Source organism: Amblyomma mixtum, chromosome 3 (genome assembly GCF_055824585.1).
Source record: "Amblyomma mixtum isolate Tamu chromosome 3, ASM5582458v1, whole genome shotgun sequence".
Lineage (NCBI taxonomy): Eukaryota > Metazoa > Arthropoda > Arachnida > Ixodida > Ixodidae > Amblyomma > Amblyomma mixtum.
The window spans coordinates 162498359-162525893 of NC_143014.1; the positions used below are offsets into that span (position 1 = coordinate 162498359).

Genomic DNA, 27535 nt, shown 5'->3' on the forward strand with positions numbered 1-27535 from the left:
CATTTTTGCATTTCATGTCCACTGAAACGAAATTTTATGGTTTATGGGGGTTTAATGTCCCAAAGTGGCTCGGGCTATGAGGGATGCCGTAGTGAAGCGCTCCGGAAATTTTGACCACCTAGGGTTCTTTAATGTGCACTGACATCGCACACTACACAGGCCTCTTGAATTATGCCTCGATCGAAATGCGACCGCCGCTGCTGGGATCGAACCCGTGTCTTTGGGGTCAGCAGTAGAGCACCATAACCACTGAGCCACCAGAGTGGTCTGAAACATAAGTGCTGAGGCAAGGACCAAACCTAAGAATCAGTTCTTGGCAGCTTGACGCCACAGCCACTCAGTCAATGGGGCAGGTAACTAGCATGAGCCGAAGTGGGCATTATGACATATTACACTACAACGCCAAAACGCAAGGCATTCATAAGAAGCCACCCCTGCTTGAAAATGTGTCACTACAAACGTGACACAATGCAGTCGTGGCACTGCAGGCTGCGCTATCACTGATTTGACAGTCACAGAAAATTGGCGCATAAAAACAGACAAGTTGCAACGTCTTTATTCCTTTGTGCCTTGGCTTCTGCATGTCCCTCTTCTAACATAAAACAGGCTCTCATAAGATGTGTTTTAGTATGTTTGTGTCAATCTGCAAGGTATGTGCTTTTAATGTTGTGAAAATATTTGACACAGGCATCAAAACAGAGGTCAGCTGCTAGAACAGAAACTGGTGCGCAAAAATCACACAAAATAAAAATTCTTGTATTTCACACAATTGAATGCGCCCATGTTTGATCAGGTTCAGGATGACAATTTTTTTTTTTTTAACAAGGTAAAATCTCTCACAGATCACAACTTATTTACCGTGCGAGTCAAACTAAGCACAGGTACTGGTATTTGCACTGCAGGAATACAAACCTGCGACCTTTTACACTGAGGCAATCAGCGCACACAGTTCCTAGAACGTTTACACTTTACTGACAGCTAGCCGAAAAGTACGTTGCTAGTTACTACAAACGCTGGTAAAATTTCTCAACCAGCAGCTATGCAAGACGTAAATTACACCTACAAAGTAATATGTTAAGCTAGATCTAGTTAAGCTAGATCTAGTTATCTAGATTTAATTTATCCCTATCAATACAGCCAGCCGATTACTGCACGCGTCCCAGATATGCCTGCGATAAGTCAGCTTACACGTTGGCTGCTGCGTTCGACGAACTGTTACTCGACGTCCGTATAGGTGACACCCGAGTCGATGTCTGCGGAGATTTTTCAGATGCTGATTCGCAAGCATGTGCAAACCACAGCAAGACTAGAACAGTCATCACAATTTTTGCAGAAGTCATGACGACACCGGGCTCCATATGCAGCCGCAGATATGCTCTTGGACGGTTGACGACGAACATGGTGCTAGGGTTACACAATGCTTCTGCCTTTATGGGCGTTTCAGTGCTTGCATTCAACCCATATTTAGGACCTCAGGCGAGCCTTCGATGCTAACAGGTGAGAATCTGGTTCAGCTCGGGCAGCACAAACGTAAGTCCGCCAGCACAGGAGGCACATGAGCTGCGATTGTGGAGCACTGCTCGATGGGCAAGGTCAGGTCACAGACCACCAACGAGGTGTGCTACACAACCTTCGACGAGAAACCCGGCCGCCGCCGTTGGCAGCTGTCAGTTCTCCAGTTCTCCCGCTCCTGTTTCAGCGGACCAGCAGGCAGCAGCAACGCGAAGCCAGGCGAAGCGCAGCGCAGCGCAGCTAACGCAACAAGTGAAAACACTGCCTTGACTTGGGCTGGCTCAAGGCGGATTCTATCAAATTTTATGCAGTCACTAAATGCATTTATACGCACACCTTGTTTAGTTTTTATTTTTAATTCTAAAAATTATTTGCAAACTATACAATAGGTAAAATTTTAAGATTCCTAGCTGCGAAAAATTGTGATGTTTAAGTTGACTTTTATGGTTTGACCACAGCTAGCGCCACTTGCGGCATTTTGAGGGCTCCATTCTCGCGCCATTCCCAACCAAGAATTACCGCCATTTGCTGGTTGTTGTTGAAGCGCAATGGCGAGTTTGACTGTGAATAAAGATACCTTTTACCGGCGGATACGACGGTTGTACGCCGCGTGGAAGGTAAGAATTCTATGCTACATCGCTCCTCCTTGCAAAACAGTGTTACTTTGCTGCAAATTGTGTCATGCTGCTGTGAATAATCGGAGTACATTGTTCTCGTCAGTATCCGAATTGAGTGATGGGAGCTGCAAAGAAACGTGCTATCGTCTGATCAATCGTTTTGTTACTTGAAATTAAAGATTTCAAGCACCTAACATAACGTGCGTCAGCTGTCGCATTCATTTGATAAGTTTTTTGGCTCTCCATCACTTAGCTTGTGAGACGAGGCACGTGTTGGTGCGTGTTTTGCCTTCGTGGTGTAAAACCACAGGAAGAAAGCTTACTTCGACCTCGAATAGTTCTGCCGTACTACATGCAGCGCTTATGTTATTGACAGGAATGCATTAAAGCGGCGTGGTGTCTAATTACACGCCAGCGACTAAGTTCTGCAAGGAGCTGCAGTGTTGCTGTTACATAAGTCATTGCGTCGAATAGCGTCGTTGCCGACCCTGTTTAGTGTAAAGTGTGTGCTGCATGACTTTCTTGCGCCTGAACGAAGCAACTATTCGCTTCCCTGCCCAGTTAGCATGTCCTCCGCGCTAGGGAGAGGGGGCCGTTGAAGTTTTTAAAAAAATTGTGAATGTCTGCTTCTTGGCTGTTGCACTGGTATTGTACTACAGTACCGTCTGCGTCGCTTTTTTCCGAGCAGCAAAAGTCTGTATGTTGACGACGTGCGCGTTGATCTGTCACCAGTGCTATAGCAAGCTCGCTCCTGTGCATTTTCCCTTCTGTTTATAGTGGCCCTTCTCGATAAGTGCATTGGAGAATTCAGAATGTTTTTTAGATAATGCCATTTTTTTTTAGGGAAAGAAGCGTTTTGCGCTGTGTAATTCTTGTCACTCGATCCATACATGTTACTTATCAGTGACGGGCGTCTAAGATTACATGGTAAGGTTTGTGGAAAAGTAGAAGGAAAAACAATTGGTTGTCGATGGGGATCGAACACACGACCTTTCGAGGCTTGGTTACAACTGCATAAATATCCAGGAAAGTAGAGAACAGCCATATCCATAGCTTGCTTTGTCGAGCACTGCACATGATGGTCTGTGCTCGACATGCCTTTCCTTCTGCTTGCTTTTCCGGGTGGCAGAACTGATAACACCTCCCCCCCACCCTTTAAAAAAGAAAAAAAAAACCTGCACTTTTCTAGCTGTCATTGGCTGCTAGCCATAACTGTGCATTTAAGAGCCTCCGTCCAGCAGCTGTCTGCAAAGGCATTCACAGGATTAGTTACTATGCAGTTGGAAAGCAGTTATGCATGGGTCGTGCAAAAAAAGAAAAAATGCTCTATACTTTTCTGTCACTAGCTGCTAGCCATAATTGTGCACTGAAGAGCCTCCATCCTTGTACGCTTAGCCTGCATAGGCACTCAAAGGTACATGAGTTGTGAAATCCGGCTAAGCAAAATATGCATGGGCTTTGTGTTAACGCAATGTGTATCTGGCCTCAATAATTTTTTAACCTTGGGCCTGTCCATCTTGATTTTCTTGCATCTGACATCAAGCCAAAAGATGTTGCGTCCACTTTAAATTAGGATTGCGTGCTAAGAAAATGCTGATTACTAGCAAAAAAAAAAAAGTCAAACTATGTTTATAATAGTGGTGTTTGGAAACTCACATTTAGTACTCTGTTGTTTTTAAACAACTTTAGAAAATTTTATTTTGAAGTTAAATATTGCTATTTCATTTAGTACTGTCTCCCGTGAAATGGTTTTGGAGTCAGTACTGTGCATAGCTTCACGTGCTTGGTACTGCATTGCGTTTTCTAGGGTATCAGAGTGACTTTGTAATCTGCATATCTTTTTCTAATTGTGTTTGGCACATGATGGCCTTAGCTGCCTATGTGCCATAAAACCCAACACAACACAACTTTTTCTAACTATGAAGTTTGTTTTCTTTTCTCCTTTGTTTAGAGATTACCTGGGCCGCCTTCCTTTGTTGTGTTTCTCACATGGTGGTGTATACAAACTTCTTTTACTGGCTCGTAGGCTAAAACTGTTGAAATACATGAAACAGACATAATGCCTTGGACTGTGTCTCGTGTTGACATTGCAGCATGATACTTCTGATGTTCCTGAAGAATAGTTTGGTCTTCCAAGAGGCAGATGCTTACTGGGCTTTTTTAGTGACCATATCATGTAATTATACACTGGCAGGCTGACTGCAGAAGAGTTATAAAAATTCTGTATGAATGTTTGAAAAGCTATTTATGCTTATGAATTCTTCACTGTATTCTTGTGTGCAGAAACCAGATGAGAATCATGCTTCATTGGGTAAAATGGATGCTCTTGTTTCTGCGGTTGGGGTTGATGAAGAGGTGGTGTACAGCAAGTCCACAGCCATCCAGGTGAGAGCACCCGACGATGAAGGTCATCCAGGTAGTCGGGCATGAGTTAGTGACACACACTGTCTGTCCTTGAACTTTGTACAAGTTTTTTGGTTAAATGATAGTTGCTTAGGCTTTTCTATGGTCTTGGTTGCTTGTTTTGGTTTTATGAACAATATAAACAGTGCCATTTCCTTGAAGCCTTTCGTAGATTTTCTATTGCTGAAACCAAGTGGTGCTTGAAGGATTTGCTTAAATTTGTTATTATTACTTGCATTGGGCCTGGGTGTTGAAGGTGGTGCATTAGCACTCTTCATGTTGTCTTGGTGCTGCTGCACCTTCACTAAACTTTCCATCTGCCATGGTGGCTCAGTGGTTATGGCACTCGGCCGCTGGTCCGAAAGACGTGGGTTCGATTCCAGCTGTGGTGGTTGCATTTTGATGGAGGCGAAATTCTAGAGACCCATGTACTGTGTGATATCAGTGCGCGTTAAAGAACCCCAGGTGGTCTAAATTATCTGGAGCCCTCCACTACGGCGTCCCTCATAGCCCAAGTCGTTTTGGGACGTTAAAACCCATAAACCAAACTAAACTTGCCTCTGCACATAGTTGCACCAAAGAAGGAACTAGTCAATACCTGTTGTAACTGTTAATGTATATGGAGTGAAGCTTGAGTAAAGTGTGAGCAGGATTTACTGACCTCATCTTGCTCGCATGCTACTCATATACATGTAGCATCAAGCCTTTGTGGTTTAGTGCCTGTTAGCTTTCCTTGTTGCATTGACCCTTAAGACATGGCAGGTACCAGTGAAAGGGAGCATCGTAATGCCTGCTCATTATGTGGCTAGTGCTTGGTCTGGTGTGTATAGTGAGGTACAAAATGTATTTGTAGCAGCATTGTACTGGGATGCTGATCTGGGCTCTTTCTTTTTTTTTTTTTATCATGAAATGATTGTGATGTTTCTGTAGCAGATGCCAAATGCCAAACATATCTTATGTGTGCTAGAGTTGCTGATGTCTGGTGTTGGTATTGATGTATTCGATATATTGTTGGTATCAATGTTGGGTATAGTTGACGAACTATGTCCTAAAATAAAAAATCAGGTTTTTCTTATAAAACACACTAAAACTGAGTTTTGCATGAAAAGATTTTTGTCATTTAGTGACGTATTCCGCCAACTGCTTGTACTGCAAGTTACTGCTTGCAAGTAACGCTGTCGTTTGTTTCGTCGCCTAGTAGGCAACTTCCAGGCAAGTGGATGTGGCAGGTGACGTGCACAGCGGTTTTGGTGCTTGCCCACTCTGGCGTAGAAACATGCCTCTTCTTGCGAGTCTGCCTCATATCCAGGGCAAAGGAAATATTTTCTCTATGGCGGCGGTGTAGCGGCAGTGGCAGGAGATCACAGATTATCGGTGGTGGGGGATGGGGAGGGGTGCTTTTGTTCGGTGCCTGCATACTCCGGCTTAGTAAACATTCCCGTAAGCTGTTACATTAATCTGTTAGTAAGGGAGGAAATAATGCAAGTGAGGATATGTGCGACGAGTGATTTCTGCAATTCTGCACCTTGCCACGAGTGACTTATTAGGAGAGGAGTGGCACTGTGGATCGAGTGCCTGTACCCGCAGCTCGGCATGCATCTGCACCCATTTCAGTTGTTAGCCCTTCGTTGCCGACAAGCAAATTGTCCTCCTTATTTAAATGTTGTGGGTCTGCTTCACAGCTCCCGCAGAAGAAATATTTTCTTACAGTGCGATGAGCAAGATGATGCTAGGTTGGCGCACTTGTTGAGGCAAAAACAGATCTGGGGGCTGGTGGGAAGAAGAGCGATGTGACAAACTTGAAACAGCCTGGGGGGTCTTATTGGCTAATTGCAAGGGGACTTTCAGGTGTCTAGTGAAATTTTTTGTACGATGCAGAACTGAGCGACGAAGGAAGTGACATGGGCAAATCGCTTTGTGTGACAGTGCCGCTCATCGTTTGCTGTCGTTGCCTTTGCATTCGCACGAGTTTTCGCGTACATGGAGCTCAGCCTTTAACTGTGCCCAGATGAAGATAAGTCCTCTTGTTGAATTGTGGCCTAAGCACCTAGAGGCTCCCCCTCCCTTGTTCACTTTGTGTTGTCAAGAAACCCATCTATCTGCTCTCTCTCTCTCTACCAGTGCTTTAACTGTAGTTGACCTGTTTAGAGGGCTGTTAAGAATTATCTGAAAGCTCAGAAAGTGCTCTGATGTGCAAAACTAATGTATGCCTTCTTATGCACCAGACCTGGTTGTTCGGATATGAGCTGACGGACACCATCATGGTGCTGTGCGAGTCAGCTATCTACTTTCTGGCTAGCAAGAAGAAAGTTGAATTTCTCAAGCAGCTGGAGTCTGGCAAAGAAAACGAGGCACAAGCGCCACCTATTACTCTTCTGGTCAGGGACAAGGTGAGTTTAAGATAATGCCTTGCTTGCTCTGTAGCATCTTAAAGGGGCCCGCAACGTAGACTAAGCATGATGTCTTTATTCTTTGTATGTAAGTTATGGGACATTGTGATGCCTGATAGCCCAAAGAGATCACCGAAATCGTAATAGTCAATATTTTAATTTTCTTCAGAAATGCTTGTTTTGAACCAGTGATGTCGCAACGCAGCGACCATTTGCAGCAGCGGAAATGGGACGGCATCCAGTTTGTGTGCTGCCTTTCTGATTGGTTGAGTGTCCGGTTTGTTCCTTGTTCCTTTAAACTTGCGAAATGGATCCAAAATATTATGTCTCTGAGTGCTGTAAGTTGTTTGCATGCCAGAAAAACTAAAAAGCAGTGAAAGCGAATGAAAACTCATAACACTAGGGGCAACACTTTCCATTCCGCTTCAAACTTTCATGGGTGCGAGCACTGTTGTTCAAGCCACTCTAAGAAGGCAGCAAAAAAAAAAAAAATAATAATAATAAAGTAAATGCCGGTTGACACATGTTGCCCAAAAATGTGAAGAGAAAGGCCGGAGGTGAGTGGAGGCAAGGTTGGAGGGACCAGTTTTAACCTTCTTATCTTACCAATGACTAAACAGCAAAGAGCAGCTTACTTTGTTGAGTTAGTCATCCATGCCCCGTCTAGGGTGACGAGGTCAAAATGCTCGGCTGTGGGCTGCCCTAGCAAAGCAACAATTGCATGCAAGCTTGTGCGTGTATGCTAGGTGCGATTTTAATTGGTGGAATAACTTTTGATTGCATGCTCCAATTTCAATGATTATTTTTGCGTTGGTCTCTGGAACGTATGAATTCATTTATAATCAGATTATTCAGCACTGAGAAAAACATGGCAGTGCCTCTTTAACTCTGTGGTGGCTATGGAAATGAAAATGTCAGGTAAAAGTTCTGAACTGTTGGTATTTCATTGTTAATGGCCCCTGCATTATAGTATATGAAGAAACTAGTGCGTTCATGAAGAAAACTATTATCATTTTGTAATTAGGCTAATTTCTGAGCGTCAAAAGCCGTGAAGCTGCACAAGCCTGGGATGGTACCGCTAATCAATAGAGGGATTCGATGTCATTCCAGCAGCTGGAAATACAGCAGTGTGCTCAGTATAATTTTAGGTTGCTTTACTAGAAAGGTTAGCTTTTGCAGTATGTGATCTTGTAGCAGGCCTTCAACATTTTGGAAGTGCACGCTTTAACTTTGCTTTGAGTAATACGTTTGGAAAATGCTCTTTGCACATTACTATGTGCATTCATTATTTTGTAAGCATAATCAAAAGGTACGGGCATTTGTACAATCTGTATCATACATGATACACTGGGCATTACTGGATTAAGCTGAACTCGGAAGTTTTACAGTGTGTATACCTCGGCAATTAAAATGCAAGCTGAGTGCTAGTGTTTTTGGAAGAGCTGTTAACTTATTGAATGGAAACCTTATTACTATTGATTCTGGAGGTTTTGTGTGGGAACTTTTTACTGCTAAAATTGTTTTATATGGTGCAGTAGTAGCCAAGCTCATCATCATTATCCTGACTACTCCCAGTGCAGGGCGAAGGCCTCCCTGATATCTCTCCAATTAACCCTGTCCTGTGCCAGCTGTGGCCATCCCTGCAAACTTAACCTCATCCGTCCACCTAACTTTCCGCCGCCCCCCTCCTGTGCTTGACTTCTCTTGGAATTCAATCCGTTACCTGTAACAATCATTGGTTATCTTGCCTTCGCTTTACACGCCCTGCCCAAGCTCATTCTTCCTCTTTATTTCGACTAGGATGTCATTAAACCGTTTGTTCCCTTACCCACTCTGCCTGCTTCCGGTCTCTTTAACTCATGCCTATCATTTTCCTTTCCATAGTCGCTGCATTGTCCTTAACTAAAGTTGAACTCTTTAGTGCTTGTGTTCGTTTTGCTTTTAGGTCTTTGTGGCTGCATTAGAAGCTAGCAGCTGTGGTCAGGTGTTGCTGTATTTGCCGTGCAGCGCACTGCTCCAATACTTTACACAAGGTCGACACATACTGTACATGCTTATAAATTTGAAGTATTATGCTGTATATACTGTGAATAAAGTCTGATCAGAGTAGATGTCTATGCTGTTCAGTAGTTAGATACAAATGTTCAATTCATTTCATTCAGTAAATAAATTCAGTAAAATAAATGAAATGCATCACATTAACAAATGAACTCGAGGCCGTGCAGAATCGAAGCGTCCGTTTCATCGTTGGAAACTACCATCGCACTGCCAGTGTAACAAAAATGAAATCTAATCTTAAACTCCCCTTACTCTCCACTCGCCGTAAGCTATCACGCATTTGCCTCTTCCATAAAATTTACTATCACAATCCTTGCCTGAAAGCCATCTGTGTAAAGGCACCATCTTTTATCTCGCCTCGCATAGACCACAATCAAAAAGTAGCTGTTCCACACTGCCGCACAGTGACCTGCTCTAATTCCTTCCTCCCTAAAACATGTCGTGACTGGAATAATCTTTCACCCGCAGCCACCTGTGTTAGCGACACTGCGCGTTTTAAAAGCAAATTACTCGCACTGTTAGAATCAGACCAATTGTGATATGTTGTTTACTCATATATAGACTACATAAGGTTTCTTTTTTTGTAATCCTTTTATTTATTTCTTTTTACTCCTGTACTTTTGTTCTCAATGTTTTCGTCCTATGTCTCTAGGATCTTTCAATATTGTTCGTATATATAGCCCTGTTTTTGATCTATGTATTGTTTTCTTCACTGTCCCACCCCCTCTGTAATGCGAAAGCCCTGAGGGTAAAATAAATGAAATGAAATGAAATGAAAATTTAGCAGTTGTTTTCAAAATAATTTCGCATGTTTTAAACAGTAATTTTGTGGAAACACTAAACTACGTAGCATCCATCGCCTTGTGCATGCCATCACCTTAATTTGTTCTTGCTTTTCAGGCTGATAAGGATAAGGCTAACTTTGAGAAGTTGATTGAAGCCATCAAGAAAAGTCGCAATGTGAGTACATTTTATGCTTAACTGAATGCTTTGCACGTGCAGCCATTGTGGTGAAGGGGGATGTGCTGCCTAGCAATTGAAAATTCTCACTGGTTCTTGATGACTAGGCAGCTATTATTGCACTTTGAACTTATGCTGGAAAGTTTGGTTATGCCTGTTATGAAAATTTTAGGGCAAGGTGGTGGGCGAGTTCAGCAAAGACAAATTCCCAGGCGAGTTCATGGATGCCTGGCGGTCGGCCATATCGGCTGAAAAGTTTGACACGGCAAGTATCTCTTTGGTCACCTTTCTTCCACATTTCGTATTGTCGTCAGGGTTTGTCCTTGTTTCCAGCTGCATACATGCTTCCATGCACTTAAAAGTTTGTGATGGTTATTTTGAGAGCATGTATGTTGTATGTATTATCTGCTACTTGCAATTTTTGGGCTGCACTTGTGCATTTACTCAAATTTCTTGCTGTTTACTGCAAGAAACTTTGAGCATGCTTTACAGCAGAAAAATATTTGCCATGTTTATGGGAAGGAAAGAAATAGTTGGCATTGCAACATAAACTATGTAGTGTTTATGCATTGTCACCTTAATATCAGTTGCAATGCACAAGGTGTGGCAGGAACTCTGTTCTTGAAGCAGTGCGTGTTAAGTTGCAGAAAATAGGATGGGTTTATTCTGGCCAGGCAAAGCAAACACTGACACGAGCTCAAGCTACGGGACATGCCCAGCAAGGCTCATTTGAGTGCGCAGCCAAGCTGTTCTTGTATAGCCGCATGCAGTGGAGGGTAATCTGGCTGTTTGCTGTCTTTTTCTCTGAGCCGCAGGTGGATGTGAGTGCAGCTGTGGCTTACGTGATGGCACCCAAGGAGGAACAGGAACTGGCTTTGATAAAGAAGGCCTGCCAGGTGACTGTGGATGTTTATGCCAAGTACCTGCGGGACCAGGTTATGGAGATCATTGATGCGGACAAGGTTTGACTTGACTTTTTTCTTTTGCATGTGGATATATGCGCAGTGGTGCTGTGTGATTGTAAGCTTCATGTCAGGCCATTGTTATACCTAGAAACTTCTTATAGCAGGGGTTCTCAAACTGGGTTCCACAGAACCCTGGGGTTCCACGGGCTGCTTACGTGGGTTATACGATCATCCCCACTGGTCTGTCCCCCCTTTCCGGTACACTTCTGGTGGGCGTGCGCGAAACAGACACAATACCTGGTTTGTTAAAACTGATTTCAAAGCATTAACTCATGCCTCCGTTTCGTGCCGTCGGCGTCACAGTCGAAAGCCTCCTTGTCGCTCTCAGTGGCACAAAGCATTTCATGCTTGGTGCTGTCCATGCCATTTGAAATTCCATACTTATTGAAGGCCTCCTTGTTGACCATGGCAGACAGCATCATGCACCACACATCCTTCACCCACCCCGCAAAGAAAGTCCTGCAGCAAGGCATGCTTCATCCTATTGCTCGGTGTTTCTGGAAACCAGCCTGTCTTCGGCCTGTTGAAACCCTTTCAAGTCTACTTGCTGGCAAAAATCTTCGTTTCCACCAGTCATGCAGACAAGTTTCAGGAACACCAAACACACGTGAAGCAGCCAAGTTGCCTCTTTCCTCCCCACACAAAATTACTTAAAAAAAAACCCGGTTTCGTAGTGAACTCTGGACGTCTTTGCAACGGACGCTTCCATGTAGGTTCAAATCGAGGTCGGAGCCTTGCTAACGAGCGTTTTCAGATGCTTGCGAGGCTTATCTGTATCCATGTCTGCGGTAAGCGATGTGGCAATATTGATGCACAAGAAATAGTACTAAGCCGCCATTTTGTGATACTGATAACAGTAGGGTGCTGCTGGCAGTTTCATTTTTGTACTCTAGTCTAATGTGCTTGTCATTTTTAGATTTTTTTTTTTTAAGTGCACTTAGAATCTGGTAAATATGATAGCCTCTATGTGGACAGTAATAGTATGTGTTGAATCAAAACAGGGGGCTCTGTTTGTAATGGTTCTTGCAGTGCTCTCAATTACATATTGTGGGGTGCACATTTTGTTAGAAGGTTAATTGAATGACTTTCTCACACTGCCAGAAAGTGAAACACTGCAAACTTGCGGAGGGTGTGGACCAAGCTTTCCAGGAGAAGAAATATCTGACTGGTGTTGATCCATCTCAAGTGGACTCCTGCTACCCAGCCATCATTCAGTCGGGTGGCTACTATAATCTCAAGTTCAGTGTTGTCAGGTTGGTGTCATGGGGGTTTTTCCACTTGCAAACCTTTGCTGGCAAAATGTTGCCAGTCACATTTTTAAGTTCTCAGCACCTGTATTCTTTTATAAAATTGTTTTTAAGGTTGGTTTTAGTGTAATACGCAGGTCACAAAGGTGTTGGTTCAACTTGCATGTTGGTAACAAAAGATTTGGAAATTTAATCTAATCCATCAAGCTTGTGCCTTGATTAGAAATAAAAAAAAGCTTAGTGTCACTCTCAACACCTGCACTTGCTATCATTTTGGCAGTGTGGTTTTGTGTGCGAAAGCATTTATCAAAGCTTGAGCAGTGATCGGTGTGTCATTGTCTTTTACAGGTCAAAGCTGGCACAAAGCTCAGTTAGTACCCAAATATGCAAAATAGTTAGTTGTGCTGTGTTATAATTAGTGCATCAGCATCCTATTTTAATCTTCTTTGTTTTGTTTTGACTGTAAAGTGAAATAGTAGGGTAAAATTTACCAGCATTTGTTAGAAGCTTATTTTGATTTTGAAGCACTGGCATTGAGGCTATATGCTTGGACCTAGAAGGCACCGAATGTTGCTGAAGGAAAGAGGTGTTAGACACTAGGAACTCTGCAACGTTTCGTGAGGTTATGATTGAAATTAAATGATCTTAACTTTTATTCATAGAGTGAGGCAAGAAGTTACCAGTTAGACTTGGGCTGTGAAAAGCACATAAGGCTAGACGGGGCATTCTGTGCTGAAACTTTGTCACTGTTCAATGGTCACATATTTGCATACGTAACCTAGCTTTTATTAAGTGCGTCTTGCCTTTCTCTTTTGAAAGGTTGTTAAATTTCGTTACCATTGCACTCTACTCTATTTGGTGTAACGGAATTCAGTGTTGAAAAGCAAAGCTGTTGTCATGTGAATGAGAAGAGTGGTGGTGCAGCAGCACCCTTATAGTGATGACATACGTAAGCGTACTTGATGCATGCGTAGGTCAAATTGCACACATGCATGTATATATTGATGTGAAACATGCAATGGCCTAGAAGTCACGTGCCAAAGTTAAAATTGTTTTTCATGGAATGGCTACATTCTTTGGACCGTGGGTGTCCACATTTGTTTGTGGTTTGTCAGTTTTGTGGTTTTGCCATTGCCATCACGCTTATTGATCTTTTTTTTTTTTTTTAAGTTACTGGTTACATTAAAAATGAGATACTTCTGATGAAACTTAAGATCTTGCACTGTGGACACCTGATTTTCATTTCTACAAACAAAAATTAGAGTCCTTAAAAGATCAGCTGTTGTTTCCTTCATGCTTTGTCCTGCCGAACTGCTGGCTTGTGGGTGCTTAAATTTCAGACAAAAGTGGCTTTCCGGTGGGTTTCATTTATTACCGTATTTTCGCGATTCTAAGCACCCCCCTATTTTCGGAAAAAAAACTTTGCATGCGAATCTAAGCACCCCCTTTTTTTGCGCCGAAGAGAGCGTTGCCGAGGCCGCCAAGTGCACTTGCTCTCTTTTTCGTCGAGCCTGGGCAGTCGAGTCCCGAGGAGGCGCGGCCTGCGCGTTGTTGTTTTTGTGACTGAGAGAAGGATGAAAAGGAAATTGCACGGGCCTGCCTACTGGCTCGAGCCAAGCCACCACCGCTGCCACGTGCAGATAGAGGAGAGTTAAAAGATCAGGGGAAAGATAAAGAGAACAGATAAGACGCGCGTGTGTCGCAGCAACAAATGCGTCCGCCGGAGCAGACGCTGCTGAAAAAACAGATAAGCGGGCGAGGCCGCGCTCACAATGCAAATTGACTTCGACAGAGTTTTTGGTGAAATGAAACGAGATGGGCATATTTGGATGTCTAAAAAATAATAAATAAGGATTGGCAACCTATCTGGAAAAAATTCGTTGACGCAAAATCTCACTCCGAAAATTATTTGCCGTGAAGGGGAAGTGATTGTATTGCCTTCTATGGTTTGGTGACAGGAAATCAAAACTATTTCATTCTGGTGGAAATTTTGCTGTAGTGGCGTTCACTGTAGAGGGGTTTGACTGTAGCATGTTTGGTCTGAATGAAGTGAGTTTGCTAAGATCATCTCGGAGAGGCTGTGTTGTGCTGGGTTGCCACAGATATTCTTCATGCGACTGGTGTTAGGCGACAGTTTTAAATGACACTCATTCAGAGTGATACTCTGAATTTTCCTGTCTTACTGTATTATTTATTTGCCTCGTGAGATTTAGCTTTTGTGGGCTCATGAGTTGCTGCTGTTTTCTACGCAGTGACAAAAATACGCTGCACTTCGGCGCCATCACATGTGCACTGGGGGCTCGCTACAAGTCGTACTGCTCCAACATTGTCCGCACATTGCTTGTGAACCCCAGCCAAGAACAGCAAGATCTTTATGACTTCTTGCTGCTGCTTGAAGAAGAAGTGGTTCTCGACAAACTTCGGGATGGAGTTAAGTTGTGTGACGTGTTTGCTGCTGCTATGGCTCGTGTCAACAAGGACCACAAAGAGCTTGCTGATAAGATGACAAAGAATGTTGGGTGAGCTACTATTTGTGTCAACATTACTATATCTAGACAAATATTGCATGTTTTTTTTTTAGTTCATCTGTTTGAGCATGCATCTTATGTTATGTTTGGAACCAAGGTATGAGTACAATTAGTTTTTTTCCCGACTGCTTTTCAAGGTAGGTACAGTGAGCTTCACCACCGGACTAGTGAGCTGCTGTGAGAAGCAAACCTTTTCATAATCTTGGAGGCTGCATGCGTGGGCAAAGGAGAGGTTGGCTAGAGGTCTCCTTGATTTGGCTCCACTTTCTGCACTAGTTCACAAAAGTGCCACGTCAGTTCTTCTGGCGCGAGTGTAGCCTGACACTATTGCTCTCAGTGCAGCGACTAAATTAAGTGCAAAAGTGCAAAATGTTCATCTGTTGCGGCTGTGTTGGGTGTCTCTCGGATGGTCTGACATTTGCATGGGACTGTACTGATTGTATTGAACACTGTGCATTTGTTCGAAGCGACGTATCAAGTGGAGCAGCCATGAAATTCGTTAATTCTAAAATAATGAGTTTGACGCCAGCCTTTCTGATGTGTTGTGCAAAGTGGTGTGGGTCAGCCGTCATAGAGTACTTTGAAGCGCCAATAAACGAAATACTTGAACTTAGAATTCAAGAGGTTATTCAAACTTGCTTCAGACGACCTTCGACAGTTTGTTTGGTTCAGGCTGTTGCCGTTCTATCCGAAGAGTGTCTGCGGTTGTCCACCAGTTCAAAAGATAATAGTTGTTAGGTAACTTTAACTTATTTGAACTCCACAACTAGCGTTCACTGTCAGCAGACAGTGGCGGCAGAGTAACTATTAGATACTGACAGCAGCCTAGGCGGAGATGCGGGTAATGTCGCAGCGAGTCATCATAAACATTGCAGTCACTCATGTATTAAAAAATATTATCACCTCACCTTCTGTCCCTTATAGAAACACTCCATCCTGCTGCGTGTAATAATAATAATTGCACACAAAAGAGAAATGGTGTAAAGCAGCGTGTGAGGCTGGGCAGAAAGGCGCGACGCAGTGCACCTGCCAGCCACTTTCTTACATGCTCGTACACAGACACATGTACAGGTGCACACACAAAATGTCATTTTAACTGATTGAGGGTACGGCTTAGATGCCGCGTCTAGCACGGCTGTGCGGCCATCTTGACGCCGGTCACTAAAACAGGCATAGCCACGGAGCCGTGTGCTACTTGTCTGCTATGGAGTGTGCCAAGCACCTTTCACTACTTGCTCGTCAAGAGAACTCGCTGGGAGGCTAACGCAAAAGTGCAGAAGAACTCGTGAGCATGAAGTAAAATCGAGTGTGCGAGTGTTGCACCACCTAACTAGTGCAGAAAGTACAGCCAAATTGAGGAGACGCTATGAACATGGAGAGAAAGCAGTGCGGGTTGTCAGGAAAGTGGATGCACCAAAAGAGTAGAGTGGAGTAGTGGAATATATGGCAGACAGGCAGAGGAGCACAAAACAGGAAGCAGTGGCATGGCTGTGATAGTGTCCGCTGCTGGGTGGGAGAGTGCATGCGTTAAGAGGCTTTGTTGCACTTCGTGATGAGTTCATTTCTGAAGTGTTGCCTCTCAGATAATATTCCGTATTTTCGCATAAAACCTCCATTAATTTTGGGCCATCGTCTGTAGTTGGCTTGAACAGGCGATGATCGTGTTACAATCATTTTCTTTTTTTTTCCATATGTGTGAAAACTCAAACTGCCCCCTTGTGTTATACAGGGCGTTTCACTTAAGACTTTACATAACTTTTTAAAAGAGGCTTTTTGAGTAAGAAGAATGCTTTTTTTGGCATAGTGTTTTCAGCGGTGCAGTACATCAGAATACAACTAAGACATTCTAATTAGCAGGCTGGTTAACTAATATTGAATACTAGCCTTTTTAACTATTACTGTTAGGCTCCTTAATTATTGAAAAGCATGCAGCCCACCATAAATAATACTTTGGCCTATGGCGTGGTAGCTAAAGAATTGAGAGAGATCTCAATGAAGCTTAAGAATATTCTTAAGATCTGCAGCCCTTAGAAATTGCACCTGCAACAAAAATCTTGCGGATCAGCCTTGCTTATCACAACTCTGGTTTTGGTAGCTTGCATGTAAAATATTGTGAACTGACAGTTGTATTGGCAGTATGGTTTACTTTCAGTGCCTTAGTTTTGCTCCCATAGGGCATTAAAATTTTGTTACTTGGGAATTTAGTGATAAGTAGACATTAAGTACTTTTACAGAATTTTGTTATATCGTGGTTAAATGCATACCTCATTTTGTTTTATTTTTAAAGGTTTGCCACGGGGATTGAGTTCCGTGAAAGCTCCTTGGTAATTCAGTCGAAGACTACAGCAGTTGCTCGAAAAGGTTTGTTCTAATTATGTTGACTGTTATCAGTTCAAAAAAAATCTCAGCTGCATTTTGATACGAACTGAACAAATGTATGGCATGCCACTTCAGAGTACAGTCAATCCCAGATGTATCGATCCTGCATAGATTGATTTATTGTTAATATCAAACGGTCTCAAAGTATAGCACTGTTTTATCAAACTCTCGTTCACTTGAACATTCATATATTGACAGAGCTTTGTTTTCCTTCAAGTGGTGCTTCACCTAAAGGCGATCGCGTAATCAGTTTCTGCCCATGGAGGAGAGAGGAGGCCTTGGGGACCTACACACAATGCTAGCACTGTGAAGCTGCGTGACGAGGTGGTCATGAGGTGTGCGTCAGCATAGCCTTCAGTCTCTCATACTTACTTTTTGCATGATACCGCTGTAATGCAGAAAAGGCAGCATTTGGTGCAAAGCTTGCCATGAGGTGTGGCTAACCCAACCAAAGGCCCTCACCTGGCGTGTTTTGCTTCCAGAGGTGTTGCAGAAAGTCCGGAAACCAAACGTTTTGATCATAATGAGAAATTATTCTATTTATACTTTACTGATAACAGGACTGGACCTTTTACAGTTGGCAGTGGCTAGTTCACAAACACTGTCCACAGTTGCTTTGATGCGAAGCAGGCTAGGCCAAGCGACTCTAGCGAGTGGCGCACTTCCAACACGATGTCGGGCTGCACGTTGTTGCAAGAAGTGCTTTACTAGAGTGGGTGCATAGTATTCTTCTGGACTGCAGATTAATTTGCGCCCTCGCATACTTTGTGCGCTCCTGATTTATTACCTGGGTTTATAAAACAAAAACTTTTACTTCCACATTTTATGCTCCTTGCTACGCCAGACCACCAGCATGCACGTGGATGCGCGCAAGGCAGGCTTGGGAAGATTGGCGTGTCCACCTCACTTGTGCAGCTGTGAAAGGTGTTAGTGGCGAGGGGACACCGCCACGCCGGCTGCCATAAATTTGAATTGTGCGCCGTTTGCCCAGCTCGCTAGCGCTGGACATCGCTTTCCTGGACGCATAGTTGCGAGAGTTTGAGGTAGAAGGAGCCATTTTGATATGCTTGATGTTGGCGGAACCAGAGCATTTAGAACTTACTGTATGTCTGGGATTGACTAGTCCACTTAGCTCTAGGTACCCTGTACTGTATGACTTGGGATTAATCTGAGGTTTTCCTCTAGCGAGTGTAGTTTTGCTGACGCCATTTCATGCTTATGTTGGTCAGCCTGTCTTTGTTTTTTGGGGGACATTAGAAGGTTTAATTTTCAATCTCTTGAAATAGCAGTATATCTTGGTTTGGTGCACATTTTCATGGTATGTTCTCTGTTGCAGGCATGGTCTTCAATGTCAACATAGGCTTTTCAGGTCTACAGTGTAAAGGAAGTGGTGATGAGGGTGCCAAGACCTACGCACTTTTTATTGGAGACACAGTGTTAGTGAACGAGGTGAGGCAGCTCTTTTGGTCAGGCTTCTATGGAACAAGATATTGATGGGTGCATGCTTGGATAGCCAGCAAAGCATGGAATGTTTTTTCATTCTAACGGCAACTTATGTGGGCCTCCATCCACCTTCCTCCAAAGTCGCCCTGTGCACTGCACAGCTGAACTAAGTTTTTCAGCGATGTTGCAACCAGAAGCTTTGAATGTAGTGAAAACTTTTTGGTTTTTATTTCCATGAAAATGGAAATTGCCACTTTTAATACTGGGAAAGAGCATGGTGCAAAAGAACCTTTGAAAGCCATTTCCTGCCTTCACGTGCACTCTACTGCTAACACGGACCAAATTGTAGTAGTTGAGGCACTTAGCTGTTCTACACGTCACAGTGCTTTTCCCAGCTATTATGGGACGCTTACTGGAAAATCCCTCAGGTGTGTCGTAACGATTGGGCTGTTTAAACTTGTGGCATCTAAAGGCCGGGCTTTGTCATGCGCAAAGCCTTGTTTGCTATGGCCTTTGTCTTGGTATACATGCCTAGCACACAAAGGCTCTTCAACACCAGGGCAGATATTTTAGGGCCTCTTTTTTACAAAAAAATGTGCTACTCATAAATCTAGAACATATGAGCATATATACTGGTAATGTAGTTTGTGTTCTATTTTGTTTTCGAAAACTATTTGCGGGGGTGGGGGGTGGCTTTCTTTTTCACTTTGTGGCTGTTGCTGCTGTTCCATTGTAAAAATTTGGTGTGAGCAGTGAACGATGGTCAGGTTAGCTCAGATATATTTGAAATGCAGTAGCCTCACTGGAAGTATATAAATTATTTTTCTGTTGGCTCTAGGGTCAGCCAGCAACAATCATCACTAGCAGCAAGAAGAAACTGAAGAATATTGCCATTTTCATCAAGGTAAGGAAATCTTGGGGGTGTGTTGTTTGTTTGGACTAAGCTTGTTCTTTCTGCAGGATGAGGAAGAAGAGGAAGATGAAGAGGAGGAGGAAAAGGAGGGCAAGAAGAAAGAGGAAGAGCCAATCTTGGGACGTGGCGGTCGGAGGACAGCCATTTTGGACTCGAAGCTCAGGGTACGAGTGCTGTTCCATAGGGAGCAAGGAGGGCCTAACAGAATTTTCAACTCTGCTATTCAAGGGCAGTCTTTGAGCTTCAGTAAATTTTTGTAGGCCATGTGGATGATCTAGGAGGGCTGCCTCATTTTTAGGGAATTCAGCTGGTGGATCCTTCTAGTGACTGTGGCTGTCCTTGCTGAATTGGTAATAGTGGATGCAGTAGCGGGGGGAAGTAAACTGCTCAGTGTGTACGTTGAGCTCTTTTTTTTTTTGTGCTCTTTTGAATGCAGACAGAGCAGTCCGCAGAGGAGAAACGTCAGCAGAACCAGAAGTTGCTGGCAGAACGTCTCAATCAGGCTGCCAAAGACCGGCTGGCGTCACAGCGGGGGGTGCAGAAGGATGAGAAGTGAGTTGGCCAGTTTACATGTGATCTTTTGTAAGCTGCTCCTTGCTTATCGTATGCAGCTCTTATATGCTGGTCTAATCACTTGTCGCCCTTCTTTCATCCTTTCTTTACTTTCAGTTGAAGGGATAAGTACGCAGTGCATGAAATAGGGGTCAAATTGTTTTCCTGTTTGATGTGCTAGCATGTGCTTTCTTTCGGGTAATGTGTATTTAGCACATATGCTCTTGAAGGGCACTGGAGGCTGCTGGGGCATAACGTGATGCTGCAGCTACCACTTGTAAGAATATTTTCAAAAATCTACTGTGAGGGGTTTCTGAAGTGAGCGAAGACTTGTATGGCAAAGTCACTTTTCAAATCTGTATGTCAGCCCTGCCATTTAAAGCAGCTGCCTATAGTTTGATCACTTTGCTATTTGAATGAGTTTTCAACCTCCCATGAAGCTGACATTTGAGAGTTTAGATTGCACAGAAAAAAAAAAAAAAACAGCAGCTTGACTGTTGGCGGCAATAGCGCAGTAAGTGCAATTCAGTTGCGACATGTCTGGAACTTCAGTCGTGGTTGTACACTTACTGTGTGGGATGCATGGCAGTGTCGTGGAAAAGTGTAGAAGATAAGGCATGCCTGAAAAATTGGTAACTGTATGCACTGTGGAACCTGGTTGGTGGTGTTTTCATGTGTGAAGAATGTGGACATCTTGATGTGTTGTGACCACCATTGTGAAAACCATGTAGATGGTTTATGGTGTTTTAATGTTCCAAAGCAACTCAGGCTATGAGGGACGCTGTAGTGGTGGGCTCCAGATAATTTTGACCACCTGGGGCTCTAACGTGCACTGGCATCGCACTGTGCGCTGGCCTCCAGCATTTCGCTGACTGCCGCGGCCGGGATGGAACCCGCAGCTTTCAGGTCAGCAGCCGAGCGCTATAACCACTGAGCCACCACGGCAGCTAAAAACCATGTAGAGTTGTAGTAGTTGGAGATTGTGCCATCTAATTGGTGGGCCTTGCTCAGAATTGTTTTCATATACCATATTTACTTGCATAATTTGCAAATTTTTTTGTCTTTAAACTAAGGCTTCGAAAAGGGGATGTGCAAATTACAGTATTTACTCGTGTTATTTGCGCATTTTTTTTAATTTTTTTTTTCTGAAATTGAGGTTTCAAAAGGAGGATGCACAAATTGGCACAGTGAATGTGATTCACAGCTACTGACATTCACCCATTGATTGTGTTGCCCGAACTCATGCATGCATGAGCCGCTGCAGTGGCTCAGTGGTTATGGTACTCGGCTGCTGACCCGAAAGACGCGGGTTCGATCCCGGCCGCGGTGGTTGAATTTCTTTGGAGGAGAAATTCTAGAGGCCCGTGTACTGTGCGATGTCAGTGCACGTTAAAGATCCCCAGGTGGTAGAAATTTCTGGAGCCCTCCACTACGGCGTCCCTCATAGCCTTAGTCACTTTGGGACGTTAAACCCCATAAACCAAACCAATCATGCATGCGTGATTAGTAAGCATTCTTATTAATTGCTGTTATTAAAATCATGTTTTGACGTGCAGCACAATATATGAAGCAGTTTGCAAAAACCAGACTCTTCTTCCCTGTCGCCAGCAGGTCCTGTCTGCCATGTTTGTTTACGGACTGTCCTCGGTGTCAGCGAAACGTGGTTGCATTTTCGCGGGCGTGAATCCACGGTGGAAGACGACTGTACGTTTAGCCATCACAGAACGAGGAGCAGAAAGCGCATTGGAGTGATGATGAAAGCGTGCACTGCTAAAAGCATGGGAAGACCACCTGAGCGATTTGCGCCGGGTGATGCGCCATATGCAAGTGTACATAGCAAGCTTCAGCCGATTTCAACGCTTCATTCTCTACAGTTGTAGAACAACTAATGTTCTGCGTTGTTGCCGATTAGCCACTGTCAGAAATTCAGCACTGATTTTACAGGCCTCTGCACTGCTAACTGCGAGAGGCATGACTGGAGGAATCGTTGAGCGGCTTTGAGCCTGTCTGCTTTGGATATTAAAGGGGATCCCCTGTCGACTGTTGGCATCGTATGGCATTACAATAAATTTTTAAATGACCTACCAAGTTTAACATTCTATTACTAACAATGAACAGTTAATGTTTGTATAAAAAGCATTATTTGTAACATTTTGCTATTGCAGCAGTTTGCTAGGATATCATTGTTAACGTTGACGTAGCAGAATGCTACGTTAACAATGCAACGTAACAACGTTAACATAGCAAACTGTTACATTAACAACGATTGCTAAGGATTGTCATGATGTTGCATAATTAGAAGTTATAAAATGAGTGATGCATTTAAATTTACAGAGGGAAGAGAGAAAAAGCAAGTGATGGTATGAAATGGTCTGTTTTGTTATTGTACCACTACTAATGTGGCACTGCATGATTGAACTCCAGTGTAAGGAGCATTTGGGTTTCACTTTGTGCAGACTAACAAGATCCTTTTATTGTTACTTTTTATGATTGCACCAGGATCCGGAAGTCAAACATCTCGTACAAGTCTGTGAACCAGCTGCCAAAGGAGCCAGAGGTCAAGGAGCTGAAAGTATTTGTTGGTGAGTAGTCTACTGGAGGCTAAACAAGGAGTGGGTGGAGCATGTGTGCGTGTAGTGCATTTAACTTTGCCTGGTTTCACATGGGAGTGCATTTAAAATGGAATAGAGCTGAAATGGGTCCCAGGAAAATGCATCACAATAGAAGAGCTGCCGTATTTATTCGAATCTAGGCCAATAGTTTTGTTTAAAACATGAGATATAAAACTCTTAGGTCGGCTTAGATTCGAGGATTTTGCCATTGCATTAATAAAATACAGTAGCCAACCGATGTTTCGGACTCCAATAATTGTGGAGTTCGCTGAGGGACCGTTGTGCACCTCATAGGAACGTGCACATTTTCACGACCGATATTTCAGACTTTGTGGAATCTAAAAGTTTGAATTTTCGGACTAAAATAGACGCCAACAATATTGTGGTGATCGTTTTTCAACCGAAAGTTGGTTATTTCGCCCTAATATAGATGCGAGCGAGCATCGCTGTCATAACCAACCTGTTTGCCACCACCGTGAAAGGCGTCATCTTGGATTTAAACAGAATTGACTCGGAGGGCGCAATCGGACTGGCTTGGATAGGCTTGGCTATTTGTTCTATATTGTTGCCATTCAAGATAATGAGGTGCTGTCTATTGCCATCGAGATGGCCTACATAGGGCGTGCGATTGCATTGAAAATGGTACATCAGGGGGGGGGGGGCTGCATTCGGAGGCGTTCGCTTCCGCTCTTCCTCCCGTGGGTTACCCATGGGTTACCTCTCGGGTCTTCGCGAACGTCATTGCCCCATGCAAACTGACTGTTCTTGCTTCATGCAGCGCGTGCATTCATTCGCGGCATGACCGTGGCTGCGTCGCACTATCTGGCATCATGATGTGATAGGGTGCGGACATGAAGAAAGCACAACTACGATTCAGATAGTGTCTAGTATTATCGCTTGTAGGCGGAACATGAGGAGCGGCAATTTTTGCGATTTTGAAAGCCGGTTTTTTGCAGAAAAGTTTATTTTTTCAAGTTCACGGATTTTTCGGACTTTTCAATTATTCGGACCATTTTCCGGGTCCCACCGAGTCGAAAAATCGGTCAGCAACCTATGACAATGCATAAAAAGAAAAAAAGTAGCACGCAGGCGGCGCCCCTACAAAACGCCAATAGGAGACTGCACTGTAGCCGTTACTATCCATAATCTACGCTAATAAAGCAGGGTTCATGTGGTTCCTTGAAAACCCTTGAATTTGGAAAAAGTGTTTTCAAGGGCCTTGAGAGTCCGGTGAGGGAGACGGCCATGGAAAAACGCTAGTATTCTTTAAATTTTCTTTTTTCACAAATTATCTTGTTGGAGATAACTTTACCGGAACTCCACCTCTGCGGCTTTGATCGCCGTCACTTCGGCAAGAGCTCTGCGTAAACTCAGACGAAGCCCCACTGTCTCCGCCCAACGCCCGCCTGACATGGCTGCCGTCACCCCGTAACCTGCCGCAACAGCAAGGTTTGGGCATGAAGCGAAAAGAGACGCAGTGTGAACATGGTTTGGACACAGAACCTGGTGCGCCGTAAGTGTAGGGAGCCTACACAGCTGCAATGCAAGCGGTTCACCGGCACACAGCAAGCACGCGTGCGTCGCTCCGCTAACGCAACACAGGATTCACCTAAAGCCATTCTGTAAAATTTTCTGTCTACCATAAAAAAAATCGTTGGAGGCACTTTGATATCTCTTAAGTGCAGGAAGGAGTAAGCCGTTTGTGACTCATTGCACTGATTTGAATTTGCTGCGCTTGAATTCATTTCACAACAGAGAAGAGCGTGGCGAGAGGAATTGGTGACATCACGCTGTGCATGCGCAGCATGTCGGCAGATTGCTTGGAGGCGGATCACGCTGCTTCGACGTCCTTTCGTTTGATGTGATGTCATCATCCAGTTTTCCTCGTTTTTGAGCAATTGTTACCCAAGTTGTAGATCTTTCGGTGATGTTAAGTACTAATTACTCTTAATTACACATTTTTCAATCTAATTTGACACAAATCTGGCGTTTTTCCGCCCATTCTGTGATAATTTTCACTACGCTGTGACTACTTCCGGTGGATGTGACGTCGCACCGTTCTCGTCGCTATATCGACGCATTTTATTATTTTCTTTGCATTTTTTTTTTGCTATAATTGGCTAAAGTTACTTAACTATTCACTCTACAGTCATCAAACTTGGGGTCGGGGTTACTTTTTGTCCCCTTTATCTGATGCTACCATTTGTTTTCTCCTATAAGCTGCGCTCGTCGATGAGTCACCCCAGGCACTGGATGTAACGTCGTACAGACGGACGGGAGTATGAGCCATTAAAGGCTTTTTCCTTAAAAAGTGAAGCTATAGGGGCTTCAGCGTCGCCCACAGCTGTGCCTGCATGCAGGAAATTTTTCTTCATGCGGGCAACAGTGGTCGAACGCCGCTTGGCTCGCTATACTTGCATAAAGTTCGCACCAGAAAAGTCGGAACAGCGTTGTTATTCGAATGAATTCGAGCAAAGACTGAGCATGCTGGCTCAGGTGCCAATCTCGTCAAAATGATGCCGCGCACAGGCGCATCTGGCGACGGACTACGCTGCTGCTTGGCCGCCGTAGTCGTTGCTAGGCCTAGCCTGTTTCGCACCGGAACCGCAGCCGACGGCGCGTCTAAAGCGGCCAGAGCTGAATGAAAGGTCTGCTTTTGGTACATCTAGATGTCAGATCCATCAGCTTATAGTAAAGTAAAGATGTGGTCAAGTTCCACGACGCTTTCAACAGTGAAGCTTGCAGACGCAAGGCAGATGTGAGGTGCAGCTGCAGGTGGAAACGGCAGAAATTTGTTGGTATCGCAGTTACCGCTCTTACTAGCAACTCTTTATTGGTAAACGGCCCTCAAGAGAGGTTTATTTTTTACATTAAGTCTCTTGTGCAATAAATGCTAGATACGTGAGATGTAAGAAATGTTTCTGTAATAAAATGCTGTGTTGCTAAGTCCTTGAAAGAAAAAGTCTGGGGTCCTTGGAAGTCATTGAAAATCCTTGAATTTCATGGCTGAAAACCAGCAAGAACCCTGATAAAGGCACACACAAGTATTGATTGCCATTTTGACCTCATTCGTGTGGTGGCATGGGCACGTGGTAAGGTCAGCGATGACGAGGATAGTTTTTTTTTTTTTTAATTTGGTCTTCAACTTTTGAGTGTCAGTACGAATCGAGTAAATACTGTATACTTGGTTTCATTTAACTTGTTAATTCTAGCGAGTTTGCATACATACTTGGGGGCAATAGCTTCCAGCTTTTTAATTTGTTGCATTATCTTATCTAAAGCACCTAACCTCTGTCCTTAACTGACATGAAATCGCATAGTTGAACACTGTAAAACCTCGTTAACTCAGAAGCCAGAAATCCTGAGGATTTGAACTGCCTGCACGGCCCTGGCCCAAGTCCATGTAAGTTTATGGCGCTGGACCTGTGTTTATTCGGACAGGCTGCCGAAGGGAGGTTGTGTCGAGGTGTGATCAACACAGCGAGCCATGGTCTGTATAGTATTCCTAATGAAGCCACTGCTTGCAGTGAGACTCCATCGCTTATGTATCGCATTGTGAAGTCAGCTGCTTATACACTGGAACACTTCTTCGAAACTCCTGACAGTGGGCACGCAATTGAGCATTTCATGGAATTGCGAAAAATCGTCATTGCCGCATAGTTTTTATCTGAAAAGCAGACAACCGTTGCCTAGTTTTTCACCAGATCAATTTACTACGGTGCGGACAGTACATAGAAGTTTCTTGGGGCCCATTTTTTCCAGTCCCTTGAACTCCGAACTAAAGAGGTTTTGCTGTAGATGGATATAGTATAATGGTGTGTTGTGTGCCTGTTGGGGCATTGTGGCATTATCCAGATTCAACTTTAGTGCAAAAGAGCTGCTGAAGTGGTAATTATTCGCATAGCTAAAACCCACTGAATATGCCTACAGCAGTGCCGTTTCCGGTAAGCTTTTGGAATTTTTCATTATTTTTAAGTTCTTGAGTAAATTGGTGTAGCATTTCAGTTTCAAAAGCAGACAGTGTTTTTGAATGCTGTTGTGATCATTGTCATTTTGCTTTCATTGCAGAGTGCGCTCTGTATTTTGGCTCATGCATAGCTAATGCCACTTTGGGCGGCTACTGTGACTCGTACTTGATGTGTATCACATTTTCTTTTGCAGACAAGAAGTATGAGTCTGTGATCCTACCTATTTTCGGCATTCCAGTACCCTACCACATCTCAACTATAAAGGTGAGCTACTTTATAATGCGATTTCTCCAGGCTATACAGTCAAACCTTGATAACAGCCTTCTCACATCTGAGAACTGCATTCAATCATAATTGGGTTTTGTGTGTTATGGCTGTTCTAATGACTTACCGATCCCTGAAACACAGCTGATATGTAATGTCTTGTTTTTATGCATTGCTGTAACAATCCCACAAAAGCTCCAGCAGTACTTGTATGATCAAGAGTGGTAGCTGTCCTGTATATGCAGTAAAACCTCAATATTATTTTTTTATACAGAAAAAAAAAACTTACCATTTTACTCTATTGTAATGTGCACCTTTTTTACACGGTCAGAAAAAAAAAAGTGCAATGCCTTCAATTGTAGCAAGCACCAGATTTTCATGCTTCAGAATGAAATGAATATTCTTAAATATTCATTTTGAAGTGTGGTTGAACAAATCTGCTTCGATTATTGCCCACACAGTGCTTTGGCCACAACGGTGCTGCAGTCAATGAACTGGAGCCTGGCACCGCTGCGTAGAGAAAGCATCTACAGTAGAACCCCTCTATAGTAAAGTGACTCGGACCAGCAAAAATCTTTACTAAGTCGAACCCGGATATATCGAATTCGAAGGGGATCGGAAAATAGTTCGATATAGCGAAAATTCGATATACAGATATAGGCTAAAACTGCACTCCCGATCATAACAAATTGTGGCTTACCGTTTGGAACAGCCGCGAATCACA

General features: G+C 43.7%; 2 protein-coding genes across 3 annotated transcripts in view; one reads left to right on the forward strand and one right to left on the reverse strand.

Annotated features, from left to right (window-relative positions):
- Nhe1 (Na[+]/H[+] hydrogen exchanger 1) overlaps positions 1 to 1764 on the reverse strand; it is a 32902-nt gene extending 31138 nt beyond the window's left edge. For both annotated transcript variants that reach the window (XM_089581748.1, XM_089581747.1), the window contains exon 1: positions 1189 to 1764. In XM_089581748.1, the coding sequence (XP_089437874.1) occupies positions 1189 to 1288 (100 nt within the window). In that variant the 5' untranslated portion in view covers positions 1289 to 1764. The remainder of the gene's footprint in view (positions 1 to 1188) is intronic.
- Positions 1765 to 2007: 243 nt separating this feature from the next.
- The window catches only part of dre4 (SPT16 homolog, facilitates chromatin remodeling subunit dre4), a 49785-nt gene continuing 24257 nt past the window's right edge, over positions 2008 to 27535 (forward strand). The window contains exons 1-15 of the mRNA XM_089581749.1: positions 2008 to 2129; positions 4413 to 4514; positions 6758 to 6922; positions 9881 to 9940; positions 10113 to 10205; positions 10756 to 10902; positions 12007 to 12158; positions 14405 to 14671; positions 16968 to 17041; positions 18396 to 18508; positions 19341 to 19406; positions 19463 to 19579; positions 19852 to 19967; positions 22467 to 22549; positions 26741 to 26811. Of these exons, the coding sequence (XP_089437875.1) occupies positions 2061 to 2129; positions 4413 to 4514; positions 6758 to 6922; positions 9881 to 9940; positions 10113 to 10205; positions 10756 to 10902; positions 12007 to 12158; positions 14405 to 14671; positions 16968 to 17041; positions 18396 to 18508; positions 19341 to 19406; positions 19463 to 19579; positions 19852 to 19967; positions 22467 to 22549; positions 26741 to 26811 (1695 nt within the window). The 5' untranslated portion in view covers positions 2008 to 2060. The remainder of the gene's footprint in view (positions 2130 to 4412; positions 4515 to 6757; positions 6923 to 9880; positions 9941 to 10112; positions 10206 to 10755; positions 10903 to 12006; positions 12159 to 14404; positions 14672 to 16967; positions 17042 to 18395; positions 18509 to 19340; positions 19407 to 19462; positions 19580 to 19851; positions 19968 to 22466; positions 22550 to 26740; positions 26812 to 27535) is intronic.